General features: G+C 38.3%; 1 protein-coding gene across 10 annotated transcripts in view; it reads left to right on the top strand.

Moving 5' to 3' along the window:
- Positions 1 to 23,870, top strand: part of FAR2 (fatty acyl-CoA reductase 2) — a gene marked incomplete at its 5' end in the record, with an annotated part of 161,986 nt that overhangs the window by 5,188 nt on the left and 132,928 nt on the right. The window contains one exon of one of the 10 annotated variants that reach the window (XM_083838601.1): positions 14,293 to 14,364. The exons of 8 other annotated variants lie outside the window; for them this stretch is intronic. Coding sequence is in view for 1 of the 2 variants with exons in the window: in XM_083838597.1 (XP_083694723.1) it covers positions 23,425 to 23,469 (45 nt within the window). Of the gene's footprint in view, positions 1 to 14,292; positions 14,365 to 23,424; positions 23,470 to 23,870 lie in introns of those variants that run through there. One more of the 10 variants, XM_083838597.1, reaches the window with a different exon arrangement.

Below are 23,870 nucleotides of genomic sequence, written 5' to 3'. Positions count from 1 at the left end.
AAGCCCAGAAACACAGTTTATTGTGCACAAAGGTGAGTGGCAATTTTACTGGTGTGTACTTCAAAATACATATGTTTATGACTTCAGGTTTGAAATGTTTGTGTCTACCTTTATAGGAAACTCTTTTTTCACAACTGTTTCTATTATGCAGTATAAAGTTGGGAAGAAATAGGAAGGTAAAAAAAAAAAAATGGGGGGGAGGTTGGGGTTGACCTTAAAGTAACTAAAAAACATGTTGACTGCAGGAAAGAAAGGTTCTCCAGTTTCATTGTTTATCCCGTAAAGAATGTAGGGTTATTTTGCAGTAGATGGTTCAGGAGGGCTTTTTCTTATATAGGGGACACTGAACATAAATACTCTTTAGTGTCACTACTGTCTCTAGAATATTCCCTCAGAAACTATCTTGATACTGTGAATGAAATTATGGAAGTGTAAATTGATTGAAACTTTGTAAACAATGCTATAGATAGAAAATAAGGGAAAGATTCTCATCAAGGTATACAATTATACTGTTTAAAGAAATAGAAAACAAAAATAAGAGCTGTGCTGAAATTATACCAACAGATCTGGTTCTGTTGAAAATCTGAAGAGCAGAGACACTATGTAGAAAATGTGCCATCCCTTTAAAAGACCATAATTCCTACAATACACCTTAGTAAATCCTGAAAGAGATTCTTAATTTATTCATAAAATGTGTGGATATTAACAAAGCACAGAAGTTTTCTAAAAGGTTCTTTGAGATGAGTGTACTGGGGAGTTAACAATAGGCTATACAAATTGGTTTGATAGTAGCCAAACCTGGTACAATTTAATGGTTCATCAGTTGTATATGAATTTGCCTGAGTCATCTTTATAGGTAACTGTGATGCCTCAAATGAGAGGCATCTCATTACAACTGACTTAACTGTTGGTGTGCTACAACTGATATGATGTGCAGAAAATGACAGCCTCAAGCCAGCGCTGTTTACTCACTGGTAGCAAGTCTCCCAAATCTCAAGTAATGGAGAAGTTGTAGCTGCACTTGTTGGCAGTTTTGGTCAATTACCCAACACTGATTTGGAAACTTCCTTTTCTTTTACTGTTCCTATTGCCATGTGAATGAATTTTTACCATATCTCTGTTTTGAGATTTGATGTAATTATGCATCTGAGTTTTCTTCTCAACTGCAGTATCACTCTAAGTAATGACACAAAGTTATTCACCTCTTGTGGAAAATTTGTTAGATTGTGCAGGATTTTGTTCTTCATTCCTCAGAAACACTGAGGTAAGGTGGTCTCACCTGTTGCCAAGGCATTCAGAAGCAAGAGCAGATGGTTTTCAGCAGATGTCTAAAGGAATTCAGGTGTTTGTGTCTGGGTTCAGCGCTGGAGTGTTAATGGATGATCATTCTTAGATGTCTTCCTTCAGCATGGTCAGAAGTGACACATATTCCAGAAACAAAGTGGTCATGATCTGCAGTGAATATCCACAGTGCTGTACTGGCTAAACCAGCAGATATGCCCACTCTGTGCCTGGTCCAGCAAACACTGGGGTTTTGTGGCTCCTGTCAGATCATCACTCAGCTGGTCTGCTTGCATTAGTGGTTTGCAATAGGGAGGGCTTCTGTAGTGAGGCAGAGGTTTGGAGGTGGGATGAAGAATGTGAACAAGTACACTTTGCTGGTCCTATCCTGGCTCTGTGGCAGCTGGTGAGGTCAGCTGCTGCTGATTTTCTTGAGTGAGGCAGGGAGAGAAGAGGTGGGGAATTGCTTTCTCTGCCAGCATCCTGCTGAGATAGTAGAACAGCAGAGCCAGGGGCTGCTGCAAATCTTTTCAAAACCATCTGCTTTTACCACCTGTCATTGCTTATTCACAAACACGTGATATTATTTGGAATTAGTATTAAAAATCTTTAAGTATAAAACTAAGTACATTTCTTCTGAAATTCCTTCATGATATGTCCATAGCTCTAGTAGGGGGCTTTAGAAGTGTGCTCTCTTGAGGTAGTGGGAGGGAGGAAAGGGAAAGGAGAGAGAGAGAGAGAGAGAGAACTTGTGTGCTCAACTTAACACTCCTTCTGATGTTCATGCTCACAGTACCATGAATGGGACTTATTTGTGTTATCAGCTGTTCTGAAATGGATGTATGATTTTATTTAAAGATAATTTAAAGGATAGTTTCCAGGGTGAAAGAAATTGTGTTACAGAAACAGTCCTTGGCAAGATCTCCATTGAATGCACTGACATCTGCTGCTTTGCTGCTTCTAGCTTTACGGTGGGGGAGCATGATAGTTCAGGGAGTGCTTCTAATTTGTCTCTGGCTACTGAATTGAATGTCATTGCTGTAAAGCATCCAAGTCCTTTGTTGGACAAAATTATGAAAAGACTGAGTCCATTGGTCCCCAGACCATAAATAAGCCACCCAAACTCTAATGTATTTACATTTCTAAATTGAATGTGACAGAATTATATCCTTAGACATTCCTTGCTTCATACAACTGCATCCTCTGCTTTACTTCTGATCCTGCAGAAAGCAAAGAAAGATTTTTTGCTTTTCTGATAAAAGATCTGTTTCTGTAAACCCAGAGCTCTGATAACCATGTAGTCTAACATTGCATGTAGTAAATTCCACTTCTGTGACTATATCTAGGTATTAATTTAGTTCTTTACGTGCACTATGATTCTTTCTCCAGTAATGTATGTTATTGCTTTGTGGTTCTGTTTGTATTTTCCTATGGAGTCCTTCAGTTTGTCATTTGCAGGAAGAAGTGAAATCTCAGATCAAGATGTTACAGACATTGAATGACCCTGTCTTATACCAGTAACCTTTTTAAAGAGACTATTTCTTCTATATCTAAATACTCCAGAGCAAACTGACTAAGTTTATACACTCCTAGTATAGCATAAAATATCAGTAATCCTCTCTGCCTTTGTTTTCATTTGAAATAATCTTGAGACAATTTCAGAAAAGCAGAGTACTGGGGTGTTTGTGTCATGCTCTGTTGTACATTTCAAAACAATCATTAAATCTTGTACATAGATAAAGTAGTTAAGTTTTCCACTGAGTTCACAAGTTTCGGGTTCTTCTGATAACCAGTGACTTTGGCCATAAACCATGTAGTTTTGATTTTTCTTTGTTCTTACATTTCTGTTTAGTGGTTGTTGCCTTGCCCCACATCTTATCAAAGCAGCCGATGTACTGCTACATGCTTGAATTCAGGACATGCTGAATCTTCTAAATATATTGATTTGATGGGAGACATTGGATCTTGATGTCTTTTTTCCCTCATTTCCCGTATTTCCTAATAACTGTGTTATCTCCCAGTCACTTTTCGTTCCTTTACCTAGTTCTGCCATCAATAAGCTGACAGAGGAGATCAGAAGGCTAATTGTTCTTAAAGACTGATTTTTGTCAGATGTATGGCTTTGCCTTCATTTTGGCCTATTGCTGACCCATCATTGCTATGTGATATCTGGCAAACCGCTAGCTATATATTAATCCCCGTCACTCAGAAAAGAATTTAACCCATCTCCACCATGTTCTGAAGTATCTTGTGCTAAACCAATGCTAAAACCAATGCTTTACAGGCACCTGGCTCAAATCCTGTGCATTGCTCTTTGCTACAGGGTCCAAGTTAGTTGATATGAGGAGAAGAAATGTTCAGTTCCTGCTTTCTCAGTGCCCAATATATAGCACAGTGTTTTGGTCCAGCATTTTCTGGTGAATTACTTGTAGTGGGTCAAATACAACTGACATGCAAACATTTCTTTATTTGTGAAGGGTAACACTGAATCCTCTACCACTGCTTTTGCTAGCTCAAGGGTTTTCAAGAACTGATTAGACATTGTTTACAGCTGATGAACTCTCCACACAATTTTCAGCAGGCAACTTCAGGGATCAGATGAAACTATATGCTTTCAAGATGAGATAAAATGATATTTAAATATGAGGTTTCTGAGCTCTACCAACACAGTGATACTGGTAAACCAATGACACACGCAAAACTAGACTCTGATCTGGTAGCAAGGCAGTAATGTTATATAGCTGCATTAGCTGCTCATACTACCACACTCAGGCATGGGGGGAAGGTCTTACTTCTCAGGTTCCTCTCAGAAAACCTATGACTGTTATTGTTATATTTACTGTAGCTTTAGTTTTCAAGTAATACATGACTGTATATTTCAACAATCATCTCTTTGCTGGTCAATCATACACAGGCTGATACTTAATTCTGAATACATTTCTGTCATCTGTTCTAAAAGGCTAGGTTTTCTTCAGACCTGAGGTGTAGGAGGATAGATTGTTTTGTGACTGCCTCTGCCTTGCTTCTGAAGTTAAATACAACTTTAACTTCTCAGTTTTTATGGTAATAGGCTGGCATGTATAACTCTGTTTATGTTGAAAATTGGATAGTCATGTTGAAAAGTAATATGCAGTGCCGGAGTTTCCATCACTAGATTGAGTCCTTGAAGACGGGCAAGTTCTTGCTTTCTGAAACAACATAATCTGCATTTATCAAACCATGTACTCTAATTCTCACTGTTTAATTTCCATGGCAACCAATGTAGCTCTTCCTCTGGAAGATGAAGTGAGGTGATCAGGAGCCCTTTTGTAGGAACTTGTCTCTGATCCAAGGTTCATGTGTTCAAAATGTGACAATACAGTCACAATACTGTAAAAGTAAAGCTATCTTTTGTTAAATGACAGGGTGCCTTCAAAGAGAGTAGTTCTCATTTTCCATCTACACCTAATGTGACTAATGTGATTGTCCATATAGCAGTATAAGGGCTCAGTCACAAAAGTAGAATTATAGAAGCTGGTCTCATGTAACTCCTAGATTTATAGCAGCAAACTTGTGGGTGAGAAGAGTAAGCTAAATTTATTATGTCTGGACGGATATGATGAAGATAATAGGATTTTTTTCACAGTATGCATGTGAGTCCTTGTGTCTGCTCTAAACATACATTCAGTGTATCCTCTACATTGTCACCCCCTAGAGTTACATCAGCACCATAAGATGCTTTTCTCTTTAGAAATTTGTACAAATATTACTCCATACTTCTGGTTCATTTATAAGTCTAAATGGCACCTCCTTGCATTCCTTTTCTTTTTGTCTTTGAATTTCTTATCTGCTATGTGCAACCTTGTGTACTGTCCATGTAAAATATAGTGCCTAGAAATTTTTGGTTTGAGAATTTCAATCTAAAGTGCTCCTAATTGCTGGAAGTACTTTTCTTTAAATTTATTATGTAAAAGGCTTAAATGTTCACTGACACATCCCATAGGTAGCTGTTCTGTATTGTGTACAGTGTGGTGCCAAAATCTTATCAAATCAGAACTTCCTATTTATATCAACCACATGTATTTATATCAGTTGCATGTATTTCCCACTTGTTTTGAAGTGAGAAGGTTCAGGAAGATTAGGAAGAGGAAAGTACATTAAGAATAACTATAAGTGTGATGTAAAGGTCATTCTTCATTGCCTTATTTTTTGAAGTGCCATATTTTCCATACTTCATTTTTGCAGCCCTTTCACTAAGTTATGTCTCCAGTCAAGCTCATTACTATGTCCAGTTCAAAAAACTTCCATCCTTTCTTTAAAAAGCGACTTCTGAAAGAATCTGACTTAAAAAAAAAAAAAAAAGCTAAAATATATATGCTTTCTGCTTCCTTTGTCCTCTGATGCATGAGTTGTAAACCGACAACTATAAAACCCACTTCTGTGTTGAGCATTTCTTCCTTGTTTAAATCAGCTCTTCAATATATTGCAAAAAAATACCTTGATATAGTGTTAACAGGGGTACAAGTGCTGGTGTCCTGGTGTAATTTTAATGTTTAGCCTAATGTCTCCACCAGAATTTTGTGATATGAGAACAAAATATACTGGGCCACAGCTGAACTGTCTGTATCATCTTGAGACTGTTTCCTGCAAGAACACATAGGTTTTATTGACTTCTAAGTTTACTTCATCTGTGCTTTGTGTTTGCTCATATGCTTATTGGAAATGTGCTTTTCCAATCTAGTGGGGTGGTATTAGTACTTGAAAGCAAAGGGAACGTAGTAAAGAACCCAAGTAATAATCTCCAGTGCAAAGAGAAAGTGGAAATCAGGCAATATGATAGGCTTCAAGTCACAGATATAGAGGTCTGCCAGTGCACCACATGCTGAATGAAGAAGAGAAAGGTAGTGCTTTGCACCTGTGTATCCCACTTTACTGTGAGCAATAAGTGTGACCTTTAACAAAGTATAAATGCATTGTCTTAACATGTGGTAGAAAGGGCTTGTCTTCTCTTGTTCTCACTTAGCACTGATTGTTAGGACAGCACAGCTGGGATTTGTTGGAAGATGTCTGTCTGGAAGGCAGTGTCATAGTGAATATTTGGATCCTCTTGAATCAGAAGCAAGCACGGAAGAGGCTGCAGCAGCAGGTCATAGGTCCCTGGTGAATTAGGTTTGTAAGGATACGTAGAAGCCTTGTACTGAACATTCAAGAAGTTTATCTTACAAGTTTATCAAGACAACAGTGCAATCTCTAATGTCAGTGAAAGCAACTTAGTCAGGAACTTAATCAGTTTCCCTTCTTCCTTGAAGAGAACATCCTAGGAGAATCCCAATGAAACCTGGTAATTTTAGTCCTGTTAAGCAAGTATGAGCTCGTGTCAGAACTGTGAGCTATTCTTCTTCATTCCTCCAGTTACTTTAGAGATACTGTTAAGGGTATGATCGGAAGTTTTCTTTGTACAGTGGTGTTTCATAGCTTTGTTCTCCCTTAATCAGTATTTGGAGCTCTAGTGGTCGGGAGATTTGGGTTCTCTCCTTTCCAATATCACTGTCTGCTTGTGAGAAGTACTTACTGCTAGATGGTTGCTCATTAGGACTAGGGACGAGCACTTTCATATTTTGAAAGGATGAGATGAGGATAAATACCATGTTCTCAGCACCCAAGTGATGTGGAATTGGGTGTATAGGCAAGAGATTGCTAGAAAGGTAATGTGGCCCACCGAGTGAAACGCGTGATAAATTTCTATTCCAAATATGGTTTTGTAGAAAAACCGTATTTGCCTAAAAGAACATAATCTAGCACTGCCACTCAAGAAGTGAAAATACATTTTTCTTCAGAACTACTTAGAAAAACTGACTGTATTCAAATCCATCAGGATGGATCGGATTTAAGCTAGTGTGCTGAAAGACATGGGTGATGTAATTGCAATGCAGTATTTCATGAAAAAAAATGGAATGGCAGAGAGGTCTCTGAAGATTAGAAATAGGCTATCATTTCACTCATATTTAAGAAGAGTAAGAAGAAGAATCCAGGTAGCTATAGGACAGTCAGCCTTACCACAATCCTTGGAAATATAATGAATTGTATTTGTAGGGAATTTCCTTTCAAACATTTGAAGGATGACAACATACACCTGGGTTAGCTGTTCCCGGTCACCAAGGGCAAGTCATGTTTGACCAACCTGAGTGCCTTTTGCAATGAAATGAGGGTATGTCAGTGGATATAGCATTTCCTGACTGACTTAAGCAAGGTGTTTATTATCATTCCCTCTTGATAGGACAAGAAGGAACGTCCTCAAGTTGCTCCAGGGGAGGTTCAGGTTGGAAAATATGAGAAATTTCTCCTCAGAAAGAGGAGTTAGGCATCTGAATGAGTTACCCAGGGAGATGGTGGAGTCACTGTCCTTGGGGGTGTTTAAGGAAAGGTTGGACAGGGTGCTTAGAGATGTGGTTTAGTGGGCGATATTGGTGGTAGGGTGATGGTTGGACCAGATGATCTTGGAGGTCTTTTCCAACCTTAATGATTCTATGATCTCTCACTGAGGAATTCTTGGAAGTATGGGTTGGAGGGTGTAGATTGTTAAATGTATTGAAAAATGACTGGATATCTGCATTTCAAGGGTAGCCATCACTAGCTCAGTGTCTCATTAGAGATCAATAACAAGTGGCCTGCGAGGGATTGGACCAGTAGTGTTATCTCTAGCAATTACCTAGATGGTGAGATAGAATATACCCTGAGAAAATTTTTAGATCCAGTTACACTGGCAGGAGAGAGAGTTTTATACACCAAGTGGTAGAAATTCAATTCAGCTAGACTGTGAAAGACCTGAGCTAACTAAAATCCTGTGAAGGGCAAGTGTCGGGAGGATGGAGCCAGGCTCTTCTTGGTGACATCCAATGATAGGACAAGGGGCAATGGGTGCAAGCTGGAACATAGGAGGTTCTGCATAAATATGAAGGAAAACCCTTTTTACAGTAAGGGTGACAGAACACTGGAACAGGCTGCACAGGGGGGCTGTGGAGTCTCCTCAGGAGACTTTCAAAACCCTCCTGAACATGTTCCTGTGTGATGTGATTTAGGTGTTCTTGCTCTGGCAGTGGGATTGGACTAGATGATCTTTCAAGGTCCCTTCTAATCCTGAACATTCTGTGATTCTGTGAAAAGTAAATATGATTCTGTGCTTTTGCAGATTAACCCGTGAAACAGTACTGACTGGGGAATAACTGTCTAAATAGAACATCTGTTGGGAAAGTAACAGGATATTATGGCAGCTACCAAGATGAAAATGAGCTGATGTGCTTTCATTGCAAATAAGGCAAACGGCATAGTAGTCTACATTGGAAGTATGATCAACAGATCAAGGGAAGTTACCATCCCCCTCAGCATTGCTGCTTACTATGATTCTGCAGTCAGTTTTCAGGCTTCTCAAATGAGAAGGGGGATGGCTAAAAAGTGGGGAGAGGGTACAACAAAGGACTACTGAGGTGATTGGAGACATTGGACCCATATGAACAAGCTGCAATGTCTTTGGAGCCAAACTCAGTAGTGGCAAATGGTAATAATAAGGGGGAAACAGCCACAAGTTACAGCTGAGAAGTTCAGGCTGGCAGCTGGGTAAAAGTTTCTCACCAGGGAGTAGTGTAGGAGTTTTAACATATCTCCTAGGAAGGTTGTGGAATCTCTTCTTGGGGGTTTTCAAGACTTGGCTGGGCCAAGCTGTGGATGACCTGATCTAGCATTGGGGACAGTCTCTCTTCAAGAAGAAAGTTGGGCTAGGTGATCTCCAGAGGTCCCTTCCAGATAGCTTTTACGTGTTTCTAACTACAAAGAGATCTGTTCAAGTTAGTCTGTCCAGAGCAGCAGGGCTGTGCAATGTGGAAGAGGAATTATGTAAGTTTGTGACATTTACCTGTCTGCAGTGGTAGGCATGGAATGATGAGCAATGGAAGCTCCTCTTTTAGAAAGACTTCCTCCCTATTATTAGCTTGAATTTCATCTGTGCTCAAGACTTTCTTAACTCCATATAATGTGTTATTTTCCTTTTAGCCTTTTTTGAATTTTCTGCTCTTTTGACTTGGCTTTGGGAAAAAACAGAATGACCATAGGAATCTAAGAAACTTTTATTTCAGTTGAGGTTACTTATTGAGAATTATATCTACTTTTACTATTTCTTCTCTATTCCTAAGTGTGCTAGGAGCTGTAGAAATGTATAGAAATTTGTCTGAACTTGTCAAAAATAAGATGCAGATAGAGACACAAGATAAGATCAGCTCTTGGGAATGTAGAAGACCTGTTCTCAAAAAAGTGTTCATGATATCTGGTTTGTTTTCAATTGAATTGATTCATTTCAAATCTGATTGTGAGAGCTGTAACATTTAACTGAAGGACCCAACTTGTGGAAAGGGAAAAAGGAAAAAATAAACAACTAAAAGCTAGGATAAATGGGAGTATGATACCAGTAATCTGAGGAAGGAGTGGAGACAGAATGGGGTCAATCCTTGCACATGAAAGAAAGGAACACCCAAAGTTTCAGTTCCCCAAACCCACAGCTGAAGTCCCAGTTCAAGAACGCTGTAGGTGGCAATGTCACAGAGTGCACCCTGGGTACCAGCCCTCCCATGGGACTGTTTGGGTAAGATTTTGCACTCATATGTTGGTTGTCCTTTGTGGATCCTTTTCTGGGTTCTAGATTAACCCAGTTGCATTATCAATGCCAGATGCATCAGCGTTATGCAAATGTGGCTATATTACTTCAGGCCTGATTCTAGTCCCAGACCAGTTTTATTTCTTTCACTTAATGCCTGAACCAAGAAATCCCGCAGCCCTGAAATTGCTAGGAGTTAAGCAAGATCTCACACTGGTTTAAGTTTTTCTGATTGTATAGAGAAAGATTAAAGGAAATAAATACACTGAATCCAGGAGGAGACAGTTTAGGAAAGCGTGGATTTGACCTCTTGACTTCAGCTGATATAAGTGGATCCAGGGAACAATGCTGAAGTAACTAATGCAAACAAAACCTTACTAAATATGTGGTCATGGTCTTTCATTTCCTTGTTCAGTGTGTTTCTGTGAAATACTTTTTTCCAAGCTGTGCCTGTTTGATTAAAATAGGTATTGCTATTGATTTAGTACACTCTTTTCTGCTAGAGTGCTATGCCATGAAGAGAGATGATATGTAGAAATAACACACAGAGTAGATGTGGATTTCCTTCCTATGGTTGGTATTGCTATAGCAACACTTCCCTCCAAACCATAACTGTAATTACAAAAGTTGCCACTGATGTTTTATGTGGTAAATTTTATCTGTATTTCTCAAGAAATAGAATGCCCTAATGTCAAATGAAATAAATAGTGAATTGTATATTAATTCCCCAGACAAACCTCAAAATCGTTTGTTTCAGCAAAACCATTTTACTTTTAGGAAATTTCTTTTATCAATTTGGTGAAGTTGTTGCTAGGTGTGACCAGAATTTTTTCACTGTCAGGATTTAATATGCTTATAGTATTTTAGCTTAAGCATCATGACTTGCTTGCAGCTGTTTTGCTAATTCTTGGTAAGATTCTTGGTAGCAGTGTCCATGCCTCTGCTGGATAATTTTTCAAAAGAGGATACTTAGTCTGGATCTCTGAGGAGACAAATTTGAAAAAAAGGAAATAATTTACATATTGGATATCATGAAAATGTATTCTCCATTAAACATGTTCCTGAAAAATATTTATGTAAACTTGCATCTCATTATTCAGATAACAGGGGTTGTGTGTATGTTCATATTTGTTTTCAATCCAGAAATAGAAGAAGCAACTGCAGAGTGCAGAGTAAGTGTATGTACTAGACTTGTGTAAATAGGGAGCGTGGGAAGCAAATCAGCACTGAGAGATTGGACTTTTTTTCTTGTGGTCTTCACCGGGGTTCTGAGATACATTTTTGAGGCCCAGACAGTGATCTCTTTGCTGAGAAATGCCTCTTTTCTTGTGTGCTTCAATATTGTTGTGTTAATATAAATAGCACAACAAAGAATGTCTTACCTGACTTTCAGTTTCAGATTAACTGTGCCACAGAAGCTTGCTGGTCTCTGTGCACACTAGCTCTGTGCAGTGCCATGCTGATGTATCTGTTCAACCTTCATGGCTAGCTCTAGCCCAAAAGCAGTTTTGCAGGTTTCCCCTGAAGTCTGAGCCAGGAGCTTTCTACCAGCTGGAGAGTCTCCACACTATGAGGCGTGGGAAGGTGAAGTACAGATCTCTAGTTTTGTATAGATCCAGGCAAACCAATGCAGTCAGCCTTCAGTGGGACTAGCAAATTCGATCTGCAAAATTCAGGCTCTTCTACAGTGTGCTGCGGCTTCTGGGGACAATGTTATCTTGGCCATGATGTGGCTTGGGGGGCTGTATCTGGTAAGTGTCTTTTAGCAGGCCAGAGTTTTGAGCAGCTGTCACCTCAGCAAGCACCAGCCTATGTTTGGCTGGGTTGGCTAGCTCATCAAGTGCTGTTTGGGTGACTGGACTGTTGCCTACAGCATGCCTGTTATGTATTAGCTTGGATATGCTGCTTTAAATTTACCTATATTTCACTAGAGCCAGAGCATCAGAATCTGGTGGTTAGTTTACCCATAAACACCCGAGCTCCTAGAAAGAATATATAAACCTGATTCTGATTACAACCCAGTACATTATGCGAGAGCATTTATGAAACAATTTTAAATTATGGAGGGATGAAATCTAAGGTAGGAGTATAACAACATGAAATCATGATTTGGCCCAGAAGATGGGTTTTTATTGTGAAAACAGATGCAGAAACCTGTTATGGGCTTGGTAGTTCTCTTGTGAATTCCTTGGATGTGATCGGTCTCGTCACACCTTGAAGTGGTCTGGCCTGCAAACCCCAGCAGGGTTTGTGGTAACAAATGATGGGCGTGTAGCTTCAATGTGAACTGTAATGTTGTCTGGATTTATTGCTCCTGTTTGTCTTGTAATACATGGCCTGTTGATTTGGATTGTTTTAAATTCTACTTTGGATTTAGACTTTGGACTGATTTTTTTATTGGAAAGATAAAAGGTTTCCAAGACGTAACATGGATACAGTTTCCTGAAGGACCTTTCACTATGTAGCATAGTGAAGTAGTAGTGCTTCTGGGTCCCTTGTATCAAAGTGACTCTGATATGATCCCACTCCTCCTTTCTTTTTTTGAAGCGCTGTTGACAACAGAGTCATGCAAGCCTCCCAGCCTCCCTTGCTCCCCTTCTGAAATTGCCTGTGCAGAATAGCTCCAGTGATACCTCTCTCTCTGTCTGGCATCCTGGACCATAAGACATGAGACTACATTGTTATGTCAAAAACATGTAGAGAAGTAAAACTGCTTGCATCTCTGGAGAGAAGGGGAATGTGTGCAACATATGACAGATGCTTTATCAAAGAGCATCACATTGCACAGATGTTCTTGAAACCTGAACTTGTTTAAAACAAAGCTGACTGCTGTGTGAGTAGTGGCAGCTCTGTGAGGGTATCTGAGGACATCAGAAACACAAGTGACTCTAAATCCTGTAGTTAAGCTAGTTGCAAGTTTATCACAGGATTCAGCATGGACTTTGCACGTATGCATAATAGTCAACTCCATATGTAGAACACGGATCATAATAGTGTTATAAAAACACTAACATGGGATTACAAGGTATAACCCAGTATTTGCAGGCAAAAACTTATGTGCAAAACACCTAAAAGTGGTCTCCAACCATCTAGACCAGCAATCTGTATTTCCTTAACATCCTATGAAGAAATGGAATCACTCTTCATGCTGCTTGTGTAACAGTCTGCAAAAGTGCAGTTGGGCAGTTTGAAGGCAAAACTTTCCTTGTATTTCTTAGTCTGCAGTCATCTTAAATCTGATAATTGAGGAGGAATCTGGCTTGTTTTGTACATCTGAATAATTTAAACAGTTCAGAAAAGTGTGTGTACTGTCCTGCCTGTTAGTTAAATAGATTCAATGTGTCAAAACCACCTTGTACTTCCTTCAAATACTAGTAGGTAATAGCTCCAGTATTTTGCAAACTAGAAGGAAGATATACTTTGTTGCTGGATGAGATTAAGTGACTCAAGCAATGGTTTTCATTAAGGTATTAAACATGTCACTTGTAGCTGATAAGGGTTTCTTAACATTGTTGAAAATGCTTCATTTCCTAGATCAAAGAAATGTTTCAAATGCCACGTAAGTAGAACTGGGCAATAAACAGTCCATTTCTTCTTAAAGTTGTGTACTGTAAGTTTTGTTTTGTTTCATGAAGCATATAAACTGAGTAGATGAGTTGAGAGCACGTATCCTTGGAACCTTTCCTCTCTGCCTTGACTCACAGATACTTTGATTTAGCTTCAAGGGTGATTGTCCTTGGATCCTGTTATCCCCAAGTGGTACCAGTTTCGTCAAGCTCAGCTATTCAGGAAACATTAATCATGTCCACACAATATATATATGTATATATATAAAAATATATAAAACTATTGAATAAACAAACAGTAGGACAAACATTCACATATTTGTATTTGTTATACTTAGTCATCTCTCTGCAGTAATCAAGGCTGCAGAAGTAGAAACTCACGTGTAATCAGCGAGTCCAGTAACTGGCTACTCAACAAAAACACTACTGCAAGGATTGTTGTAGTATTGCAATGGACAGGAATGTTACAATATGGGCATAGACTGTTTTGTGGCTACAGCTAAGTGTCTGTTACAATGAATGTTGTCTTGGAAAATGTCTTTTGGGTTGTTATTGTGCACCTTTCTTCATGCATGAGCTCTCAATTCATTTTGCTAATAGGAAAAATATTTTTTAGAAAGCAGTCCCTGAAATCTCAAATACATGTATTGCAAAAATTGTGGTGATGTGGATACAAAACATGCCTGAAAACATAGCTTACTTTATTTCCTGGGTAACTGCTTGGTGCAAAAATACTGACCCAAGGAAATCATGACATGGGACAGTTGAACTATTTATCTGCATAATTTTCATTTTGTTCTTTCCAGTTTCTTTTTGGTTTAGGGAAATGTAAACATTGTGTTTCTTCTGAGCACAGTATAAGCATTTCTTCGCATCATCAATGAAAGCTTAAAGGTAATACTATAAATAAGACTTTCTTTTGCCCTTCAAATTTTATGTATTTGGTGTTATGCAGTCAACTGCTCTTCTGCACCATAGACTTTGATTCATTTTATGTCAGCAGTAGAAGAAAGGAGATAACGCAGTTGTTGCCAACTAGTTTATATAGGACCACCAAGAACCTTATTTTATCAATCTTCTTGCAATTCTTTGTTTTCCTCAGCTTTCATTTTGAGCTTGTCTTCTGAACCTTGACTAGGATGGAAAGGGAAATTTAACAAACTAAACTCAGCTTCATGTGACAATCATTTCTAAACTTCGGAGTTAAAGTGTAGGTCTGAGCACCTTTTAGCAAATTTGGTCTGGGTAGTTAACAGTTCAAAGCAGATTAACTTGATTTGGCCTCAGGTATGAAGGTGTAGTAATTGTGTAAATTTATTTCCTAATAAACACCAGTTAACTGCTGCTGATTACATCTTAATCTTATAGTGCCTTGAATCATAAGTGTCAACCTAGGCATGGTGAATTTTAAAGTTTAAAATCTGGCAGTCTTATGTACAAGTACCTCCTGAGGGGATTTTTTTCTCTGAGAAAGGAACGATTCTTCTCTGTTACAAGTACTAACACATCTACCATAGTGTTTTGATTTACAAAATAATTCATTTACATTTTGTTTCATTTTAAAAAAAAATCATTAGGTGTGTAATTTTTTTAGCTGTGAATTTGTATTCTCAAGTAGAGATGTAATCTTCTGTTTTGACTATTTGCCACAGCCCCAGTGAAATGAAATGTTTTGGAACATGATGAGCATGCCTGCTCTCTCTTTGAACCTTGGTAACCTAAGAGCAGGCATGCATTCCGCAGCAGAAAAAGAAAGGTTTAACTGGTCACTGTTGTGCGCTCTCCACTTTAGAATGTCACTGTTCTCTTTATGCAGACTTGTGCAAGTACTTGTGGTATTCTAACTGCTAAGTACAAAGATGCTGATGTTCATTCATATTTACAAATAATTCTTAAAATGTGAATTTTCACGAGAGCTGATGACAGCATGACATTTTATTTATAAATATTTATGTAAGCATTTTGGGCTCTTGAATGTCTTCTGTCTACACCTGTGATCTATACTCCTATTAAAGTCCTAATGTCTAAACAGGTACATCTAATTCTAAATCTCTTTGAAATGGTAACTTTGTTAAAACTTTATAATTTGCTTTTGTTAGAAGCATGTGCTTCAGATACTGTCCTGAATAGAAACATTTTACAAAATCATGGATATAATGAGGTCATCCTGACTTATTACTTGCTATGTTATGGCTTCTGTTATGTCCTTGTAATCACCTTACCAACTCATTCATTCTGAAAGTCTAGAAATGACTTTTCAGATACAAAGCTAATAAAGTTAAGCTAATGTGTAGTTTGAGGGATGGTCAAGTAAAGAGAAAGTATGTGTCAAAAAGATGTTATGAAATCTCTCAATCATTGCTTTGAAGAGGTTTCCTAATAAGAGTCCTTTCTGTAAGGAATTCTTAAACTCCTTAACTCCTTTAAACTCTTTGCTCATAAAAAGCTCAAAAAAAATCTCCTTTAATGTGGACTGCAGATGTAAATAGTAATAAATCCAGGTGCATTATTTCCTTTAAAAGAAATCAGTGAAGAAAATAAAGTGGAAAGCCATTCTAACAGTTAGCATTCTAACAGTTAGTTAGTTATGGAGCATTTACAGCAGCTGTGTATAGTGCCATCTGTCTTAAACATGATGAACAGTCTCCCTGGATATAATTAAAGGATATCTGTTTCTAGGAGAAATCTACCTTTAGCCAGGTTGGTAAAACCTATGATTTTGGTGCAGTAACTGAACCTCTGAGTACTTTGGCAGTACTACTACCAATGATATCCACTGGTACCCATTTTGACAGACCAGCGGTTTTATTCCCATATGAATTGTGGCCTAGTTTTTTTCATGCTTTGCTTGTGTGAGCTTTAGACTTATTAATGCTAAGCTTAAATGTTCAAGATGCACTTGGAAACAGCCTTCTGCTTTATGCCACAAGGTTTTCTCCAAACTTCCTGAGGTAAACCTGTTGCTGTTCAACTTTTTGCTCACTTCTGTGGTGGAACCAGTTACCTTGATGGTGAAGTTTTTGCTTTGTGTGGTTGTTGTTTTGGTTTTTCCTCTAACTGGCAGGCTGTGGAATATAATCTATTGCATGCTTGGATTGATTACTTTACTTGATTTGTTAATCTGGCAGTTGCAAAGCTTGGGAAATGTCTCAAATATTTTAGGAGAAACGTACATAATGTGTGTAATTTCTTGTCCTTTGAACATGGTCAACAATGTACCTAAATTAAAGCGCAAAATAGTCTGCATTTCACTGCAGGAAAACTGCTGCACACTATCTTAAAATTCATTATGTAAATAAAGAAATGTTATGTATCTTGGGTGAATATGCTATTGACTCACCTACGTTGAATTGTGGCAGCACTAATTGCCACTGAACTGTCCTTCTGCAGATAAGCCTGGTTCTTTATGTAGTTTGCTTTTTCTTTTGTTTTGCTTTAATACTTGGCAAGGGGAAAGATGACTTATTCCAATCTCTTACACTTACATGTAAAACCTACTTTAGTGTGATCAGAGAGAAACAAATGCTTGGTAACAAAGTTTTTGCACTGTGCTTGTTACATTAGTAAACTACATGTGTCACAGGCATTGCTGTGGAATGCAAAAAGATCTGAAAACAGAGGGACTGTGGATACCACTTCAACAAACTTATCAGTCTCTATCTTTTAGAATTTTTAGAATTAAAACTTCACTAGACTGTAAAAGGACCCACAAGACTTGGCAAATGCTCACTTTCAAATCTGTAAGGGCAGTACCCTCTACGTAATTCCCAATTGTGTTTGGAGCCAAGCACTATTGTATTTGTGTTTAATGAGAACAGATAAAACCTATTAATTTTAGGGAACATTGTCATATCTCTGAGATCTCCTTTCAGACAACTGAACACTTTTTTACATCTACTTTTAAAAAATATTTTACATAGGCTCCAAATGCTTTTTTTCTTTCAAAATGGGAAACTTAGGACTTTATATTTTACTAATTGTAAGTAGAGATGAGAGGGAAACTGTCAATTTCTTAGGCAAGGTTTTGTTCGGGGGGGATAGGGGAGTAACCTGGTTTGTCAAGCTTTCTAATTTTTAAGCCTAAACTATTTCTGCATTCATAAACAGACTGCTTGTCATACACTTCATTCAACCAAGAGCTGTTATCTACTGTTACCTCATAAATATGAAGAAAATATCTCTGCCCCAGGTTGGGTGCCAAAAAGGACTGTGGTGTGGTTTTACTCAAGTGGCCAGCTGAGCTCCACCACAACTGCGCTCTCATCCCCCCCTCCTCAAAGAGGAAGGGGGATAAAATACAACACAGAGCTCGAGGTTTGAGATGAGAATGATTTAATTAAAGGGAGAGGGAAGGGGGAGAAAAACAAACAAAAAAAGGCTGTGCGGAAGCACAGAGAGAAAGGAAAAAGTTATTCTCTACTTCCATCAACGAGTGATATTCAGCCATGTCCTGGGAAGCAGGGCCTCAAAACGCGTAGCAGTTGTTCAGGAGGACAGCCCCCTCCCCCACGAGAGCCCCCCTTTTTATTGCTGAGTGTGACATCAGGTGTTATGGAATATCCCTTTGGTTGGTTTAGGTCAGCTGCCCTGGCGATGTCCCATCCCCATTACTTGCCCACCCCCAGCCTGCTGGCTCTTGGGGGCTTGAAGGGAGTCCTGATGCTGTGCCAGCACTATGCAGCAATAGACACAACACTGGAGTGGTACCAGTGCTGTTCCAGCTACGAGTGCAGAGCACAGCACTGTGTGGGCTGCTGCAGGGAAAGGTGACTCCATCTCAGACAGACCCAACACACCTGGTGAGTACCAGTGAGAACTAAAGCAACTAGTTGAGATTCAAAGTCACTATTATTCAAAATGGTGCCTTCCAGATCTAAGCCCTTTAAATGGTTTTGACATTTAGCCATATACCTAGGCACTTTGTTTAGGCCTAACCTAATGCATTTAATTATATGACAAAGGGAGATCTGATGATCAGATCTGGTTGGAAAAAATATAATTAAAAAAAGTATTACAAATTGTTTCTGTTGGCTTCTGCAGCAGCTGCAGCTACTGAACATTGTTGCTATGTCAGCATTGATGGAACTTGCACCCAGAGATGCTAGGCTTCTTGTCATAGAAAGGGATGAAATCTGGGAGCCACAGCTCGTGATGGGGCTCTGGCCTCAGTCTTCAAGTCTGCAAACATCCTCCAACCTTCAGTGATGGAGCAGAGAGCTTTGAGGGTCCTTGTTGAAGACCTTTGACTTATGTATGGTGGTGTTTGTAGGTTTTTCTTGGTAGGAGTACACTGAGTCAGAAACTGAATTTGCAGGTAATCCCAATGTTTGGCGTAATTTTAAATGGCTTTTATTGGTGACTTTTTTTTCTTAATGTGTTGTGGTGGTTGCATTGCTTTGTGGAAAAGTTGTAGTAAATGTACAGAGTGCTATTTGCCCTAAAGTGATTATCTGGGACAGGAATTCTGACTTTTTTTAAATTTTTAGTCACAACTACTGATAAGACTACTGATAAGTTTGCAAGACAAATGCAACAGTGCTAGTGAAGTCATGATCCCACACTCCAGTCTCCAGATATACCACTGTTTGCTCTCTGCTATTACCTGCATCGTGTGTTAGTTTCCCTGGAAGGACACTGTCTTAGAGCTGCTGTGTTCACTAGATCCTACTGTGAACAGATCTTACTGTGAATATACAGTAGTATTAAGGAACAGAGCTTAGCACTTCTTTAAAAAAGAATACTACAACAATTTGTAATTACAAATAATTTTAAAAGAAGTCTTTGCCTATGAATTACAACTATCTATCCAGCTACAGGAGCACAGTAATACCGTAATCCAGCTCTGAGCAGAGCAGGCAATGTATACACATGCCAGAGAATAAAGGCTTAAATGTTTTTTGTTTTAATTTTTTTAGTACAGCTTTGCTTACTGTTGTAACCCCTGTTTTTTTAAGTATAAGGGTTTTGGGGTCAGCTGAATAGTTGTTAGTGTTAATGGTCATTGGAAATAAGAAATGTACTTCTTAGCACAAGCATGACTATATTCAGGCTTTTGTACTACTTCTGTCTATTCTTTAGTAATGATTGTGCAATAAGGGGTATGCTCTTTTTCTTAATCCTCATAAAACTTTAATTGCCCCATTATCCTCCCACGTGGTTCACTCTAGCAGGTCTCAGGGGTGGAAATGTACTTGCTATGGAAGTCAAAAGTGATGAATAGACTAGGCAAGGTGTATGTAATTTATTTTTCATTTGAGAATGCTGTCATATGACATTTTGTCTTATTAAAGACTGTTTTTGTACTGATAAGCATAAGAGATGATCAACAATAATTTTTGCCCTATTTAACTAGTGTTTTAGAATTTTCACCATAGAAAGAAGAAAGAAAGAAGGAATATTTTACTTTTTTGTTGTTGTTCTAAGCATTATGCAGTAAGCATTTTAATCGCTGCCAAAAACAGTAATGTACAAAAATGGTAATTTACCTTTCTGGTGAAAAGCAGCAGTTCTTAATATGTATGCAGTATCTAAGCATTAAAGACTCAACCGAAGCAAACTGCATGTGACAACAGAAACACCTTCGGAATTTCATTAGTGGTGATAATATACTAAAGTTGTTGTGAGATCCCTGCTAGAGAGTCTGAAAAGATGACTGTTTATATTTAATGGTAGCAGGGTTGGTTTGTTGGTTTCTGATGTTTTTTGCATGTTGGATTCCAATTTAATCTTATGTTTCTCATGTATGGTATGTATGTACCAAAATAGGAAGAAAAATATTTTCATTGGTGTTTGTTAATAAATCCTGGTATGAAAATTTCAGGAGGGTCATGTTTAAATGGAGTATGTAGGAGTGACAAATACACAAGAAATATTATGGCTAGCATTAAATACTTTAAGAAAAAAAAGGAAATCAATAGGTATAGTTATTCACAGTTAAGATGAAGAAAAGATGAGATGGTCACAGCTTCTTAACACATTCATGTACAAATTCCAGTACACTTATCTGGGTTACTTTTGTTTATTAGTATGTCTAATCTCAATAGGAATAAAACCTTCTGGTTAAAGAAACTTAAAGGTTTCAAATTCAGATCCTCAGCACTGAAAAACAAATGTATTGCTTTCCTTAAATTTCATCTTCAGTTTTTCAGAATTTTATGTGAGGATTTTAGTTGGACTCTTCTTGTTCAGATTTTTTTCTTCATGATACAGTTACATAATCTGATCTTCACAGAAGGCTGTAAAATACCTGGTTATTTTCTGCAGAGTCATGATCAAGAATTTCTATGATCACTAAAGGGCTTCCCTTCACATCTCAAAGTATTATTACACTTTATGCTGTGAGCCTAGATATAGCTCTATAGCTCCACAGCGCTCAGCACTTGTTCAGATGTGCACAGAATGAAAGGTTCCATATTATAGGGCTTGTAAGACTGCTTTTTTATGGTAACAGAAGGAGAAAGTTCCTGTTAGCAAGTATTAAACCATCAGAAACACTCCAGTTCTCTATACTCAGTAAGAATTTCATGTTTTCAATATGGTTTTCTGTACTACTGAATAAATTATATAGAAAGTATTATATAGAAGGTACCCAGATACTGTGAGAAAATAAATACTGGCACGACCTTAATGATGCATGTCTAGTTCTATCCTCATTGCTTTTTTACTCCTGAGAATTAGAACAACTTTGCAGCTATTCAGTATATCATAATACAGTTAATTGGTGGAATGATGTCTTGGTTAGAACACTTTTACTGAGAGGTGCTGCTTTCCTGTCCATTCTGAGCCTTGGGAGTGATTTAAAGTGGAAAAGGTGCCCTTGGACTGTGAAAGAGACGGGTTGTTGTAGTGACTGAGGCTGAGTTACTGCCACTTTCATTTTCTGAAGCTATTCCTGGAGTCTGGAAAGTTCTTGCTGCTTTTCCTGTTGAAAAGCAAAGAATGGATACAGCACATAGGCATGTGCTTAAGGATATTGGGGAGCTGCACCACCACAGATTCAAAGTAATTTTTCTGTCTTTGAATACACCCTGTTCCATGTACTGAGCTTCCAGTCTTACAACCATGGCTGTTCTTGCCAGTGTCTTTCATCAACACACAAATATTGGACAGACTGGAGAAAGACAAAATGACCCTTCCACCTTTTCAGGCTGTGGAGTGTAACATCTGAGTTACTTTCTAGAAAGAAAGAAGGCTGTGTCTGTCACTTCTGTCCTGTCTGAAGCAATGGAGAAACTGGGAGGGCATCCCCACACTCTTTGGAGTTTTGGTGGGTTTAACCTTCTATGGTCTCCATAATTCTTGGTTTGGTTTCCCTCTTAGACATGAGGGCTTATGTTTGTGCTGGTGATCAGAGACTGGGAGTTCAGAGAGAAAGCAGTAGGTAATAGTAACTGTTCCCACTGTGCTTTCATTCTGTACTTCACTTCTGTATCCTGACTGGTTCAGGACACTCAGAAAACTGTAAACAAATATGAAATAAACAAATATGAAAGTAACCTTGAATTGTAACATCAAACTTTTCTTTACCTTTAAGACATGGGAAGTCCAAATAAGAACAAGGATTTTTTTCTTTAAAGAACTTGTTGGCTATTTTGTGTTTCCTGTCACCCCCAAGCTAGAATGATATGGAAAAGAGCAGAAGGCACCTGTACGTGTAATGTCTTCATATTGGTCCTTGATCCTATGCTTCCTGCCTTGCAGTCTTGACACTTTGTATGGCATGGAGTATGAGCTCACTCTTTTGTCAGGCAGATAGCTGATCAAATTAGCGTAAGCAGTGTTTCTCAATCTTATTTTAATATGTGAAAATTAAAATATATGCACTTCTGTATATTATTTCTAAAGGGTAAAGGCCGCTAGGTTCATTGAGTTTTGTCATTAATGTTCAGGATGTTCATGCAACAAATCTGTGTGCTGTAGATGGTAAGAAGGAAACAGTTTGGAACCTATCACATCTGCCCAGCAGCTGACAGTGAAAATAAGAGATTACTTTCTTAGCCTTGAGAGCTAAACTTACAGAAGTTCCTATCCATGGTAGATAGACTAAATCTGTGAAAGATGAAACCAAAATAGCAGCCAGACAGGGACAGCTGGAGGTATTTGTTGGATGTTCTTTTAAGATTTTTTTGATAACAATAGAGTAGAAGTGTGGGGTGCTTAATTAGAAGTTGTTAACAAGGCATAAATCTGTCTTTAAAATTACTGTTAATGTGACTCCTAACTATGTCTGTCCAGGTCTAAGGGGTAGAGGCATTTCATACTATCTGAGAAATTGAAAGAATCCTGTTGTGACTTTTTTCTTTAGGTAATGCCATATTTTGTATAAAAGTGATTTTCAGAAAGCTTTTCCCTTGCTTCCCCCCCTCAACATCCTAAGTGGAAGCCTATGTCTTGTAGATTACTAGCTTGTGGCTCTTTATATTGCGTAGCATGTATTAAATACATCTTTTATTTCTATGCATTTTCCTGTTAGCAAGAGAAGATTACAAATACATAGTACTTACAAATATGATTTTTTTCCATGTAACTATTGTAAAAGTGCATTTGATGCTGTGTCACAGTGTGTGTCAAAAAACATCCAAAAACTAATAGGCCAGAATTGTTCTTGCTGTAAGGTGTTAAAGCTAATTAGGACAGATTTCCTACCAGATATGTATACTTTTGTAGTCAAAGTAGTCAAAGCATCATTCTGGCTACTGTTTTAAACAGTCAGGTGGTTCTTGTCAAGAACTGTTGTCATGTTTTTGGTTGATACGAACTTAAGTGGTGGGGTTCTGGGTGCATGGTTGCAACTTTGCAATGTGAGTTGGGAAACAGGAGTTCTTCATTAGTTTTCTGCACCAAGTGCATAAAATTTGCAAAAAAAAGTTTCTCTGAAGAAGCACAGCTCTTAATTTTCTGTCTGCCATAATGCCATCTTCTTGGTTTTTTTTTTTTGTTTGTGTGTATACTTAGATGGAGTCAGTGCCTTTCCCCACTGGAAGGGATACTTTCAATCCTGTAAGTGTACCTATAAGAAATCAGTCCTAAATCACACACACGACACTTCTGGGTTCATAGTTATCTCCCTACATTAGGTACTGATGTGCACAAAATACCAAACTATTAAAAGGGAAGATCCTTAAATCACTGGGGGGGGGGGGGAAGCACAGAAGTTGGAGTTAAATGTGTTTCTCCTTCCTTCAAGTAAAGACTACACACTAAAGGTCTTCCTTGGAGGGAGGATGGGAGGGGAGAGCATATTTATGCTTACTGAACACTGTGCTGAGTTGTCATATCTTTCTGCTGTTTTCTTTGTCTTTTTTCTTAAGATATTGGTAGATATGTTTCTATACAAACTTTGTGTGTGGACGATTTTTCTTTCCCACCTGACAAATCTACTAGTAAATAAGAATGAAAGT

The sequence above is a fragment of the Anser anser genome (genome assembly GCF_964211835.1).
Source record: "Anser anser genome assembly, chromosome: 1".
In the NCBI taxonomy this organism is placed as follows: domain Eukaryota; kingdom Metazoa; phylum Chordata; class Aves; order Anseriformes; family Anatidae; genus Anser; species Anser anser.
This window is presented reverse-complemented; position numbering and strand designations above follow the sequence as displayed.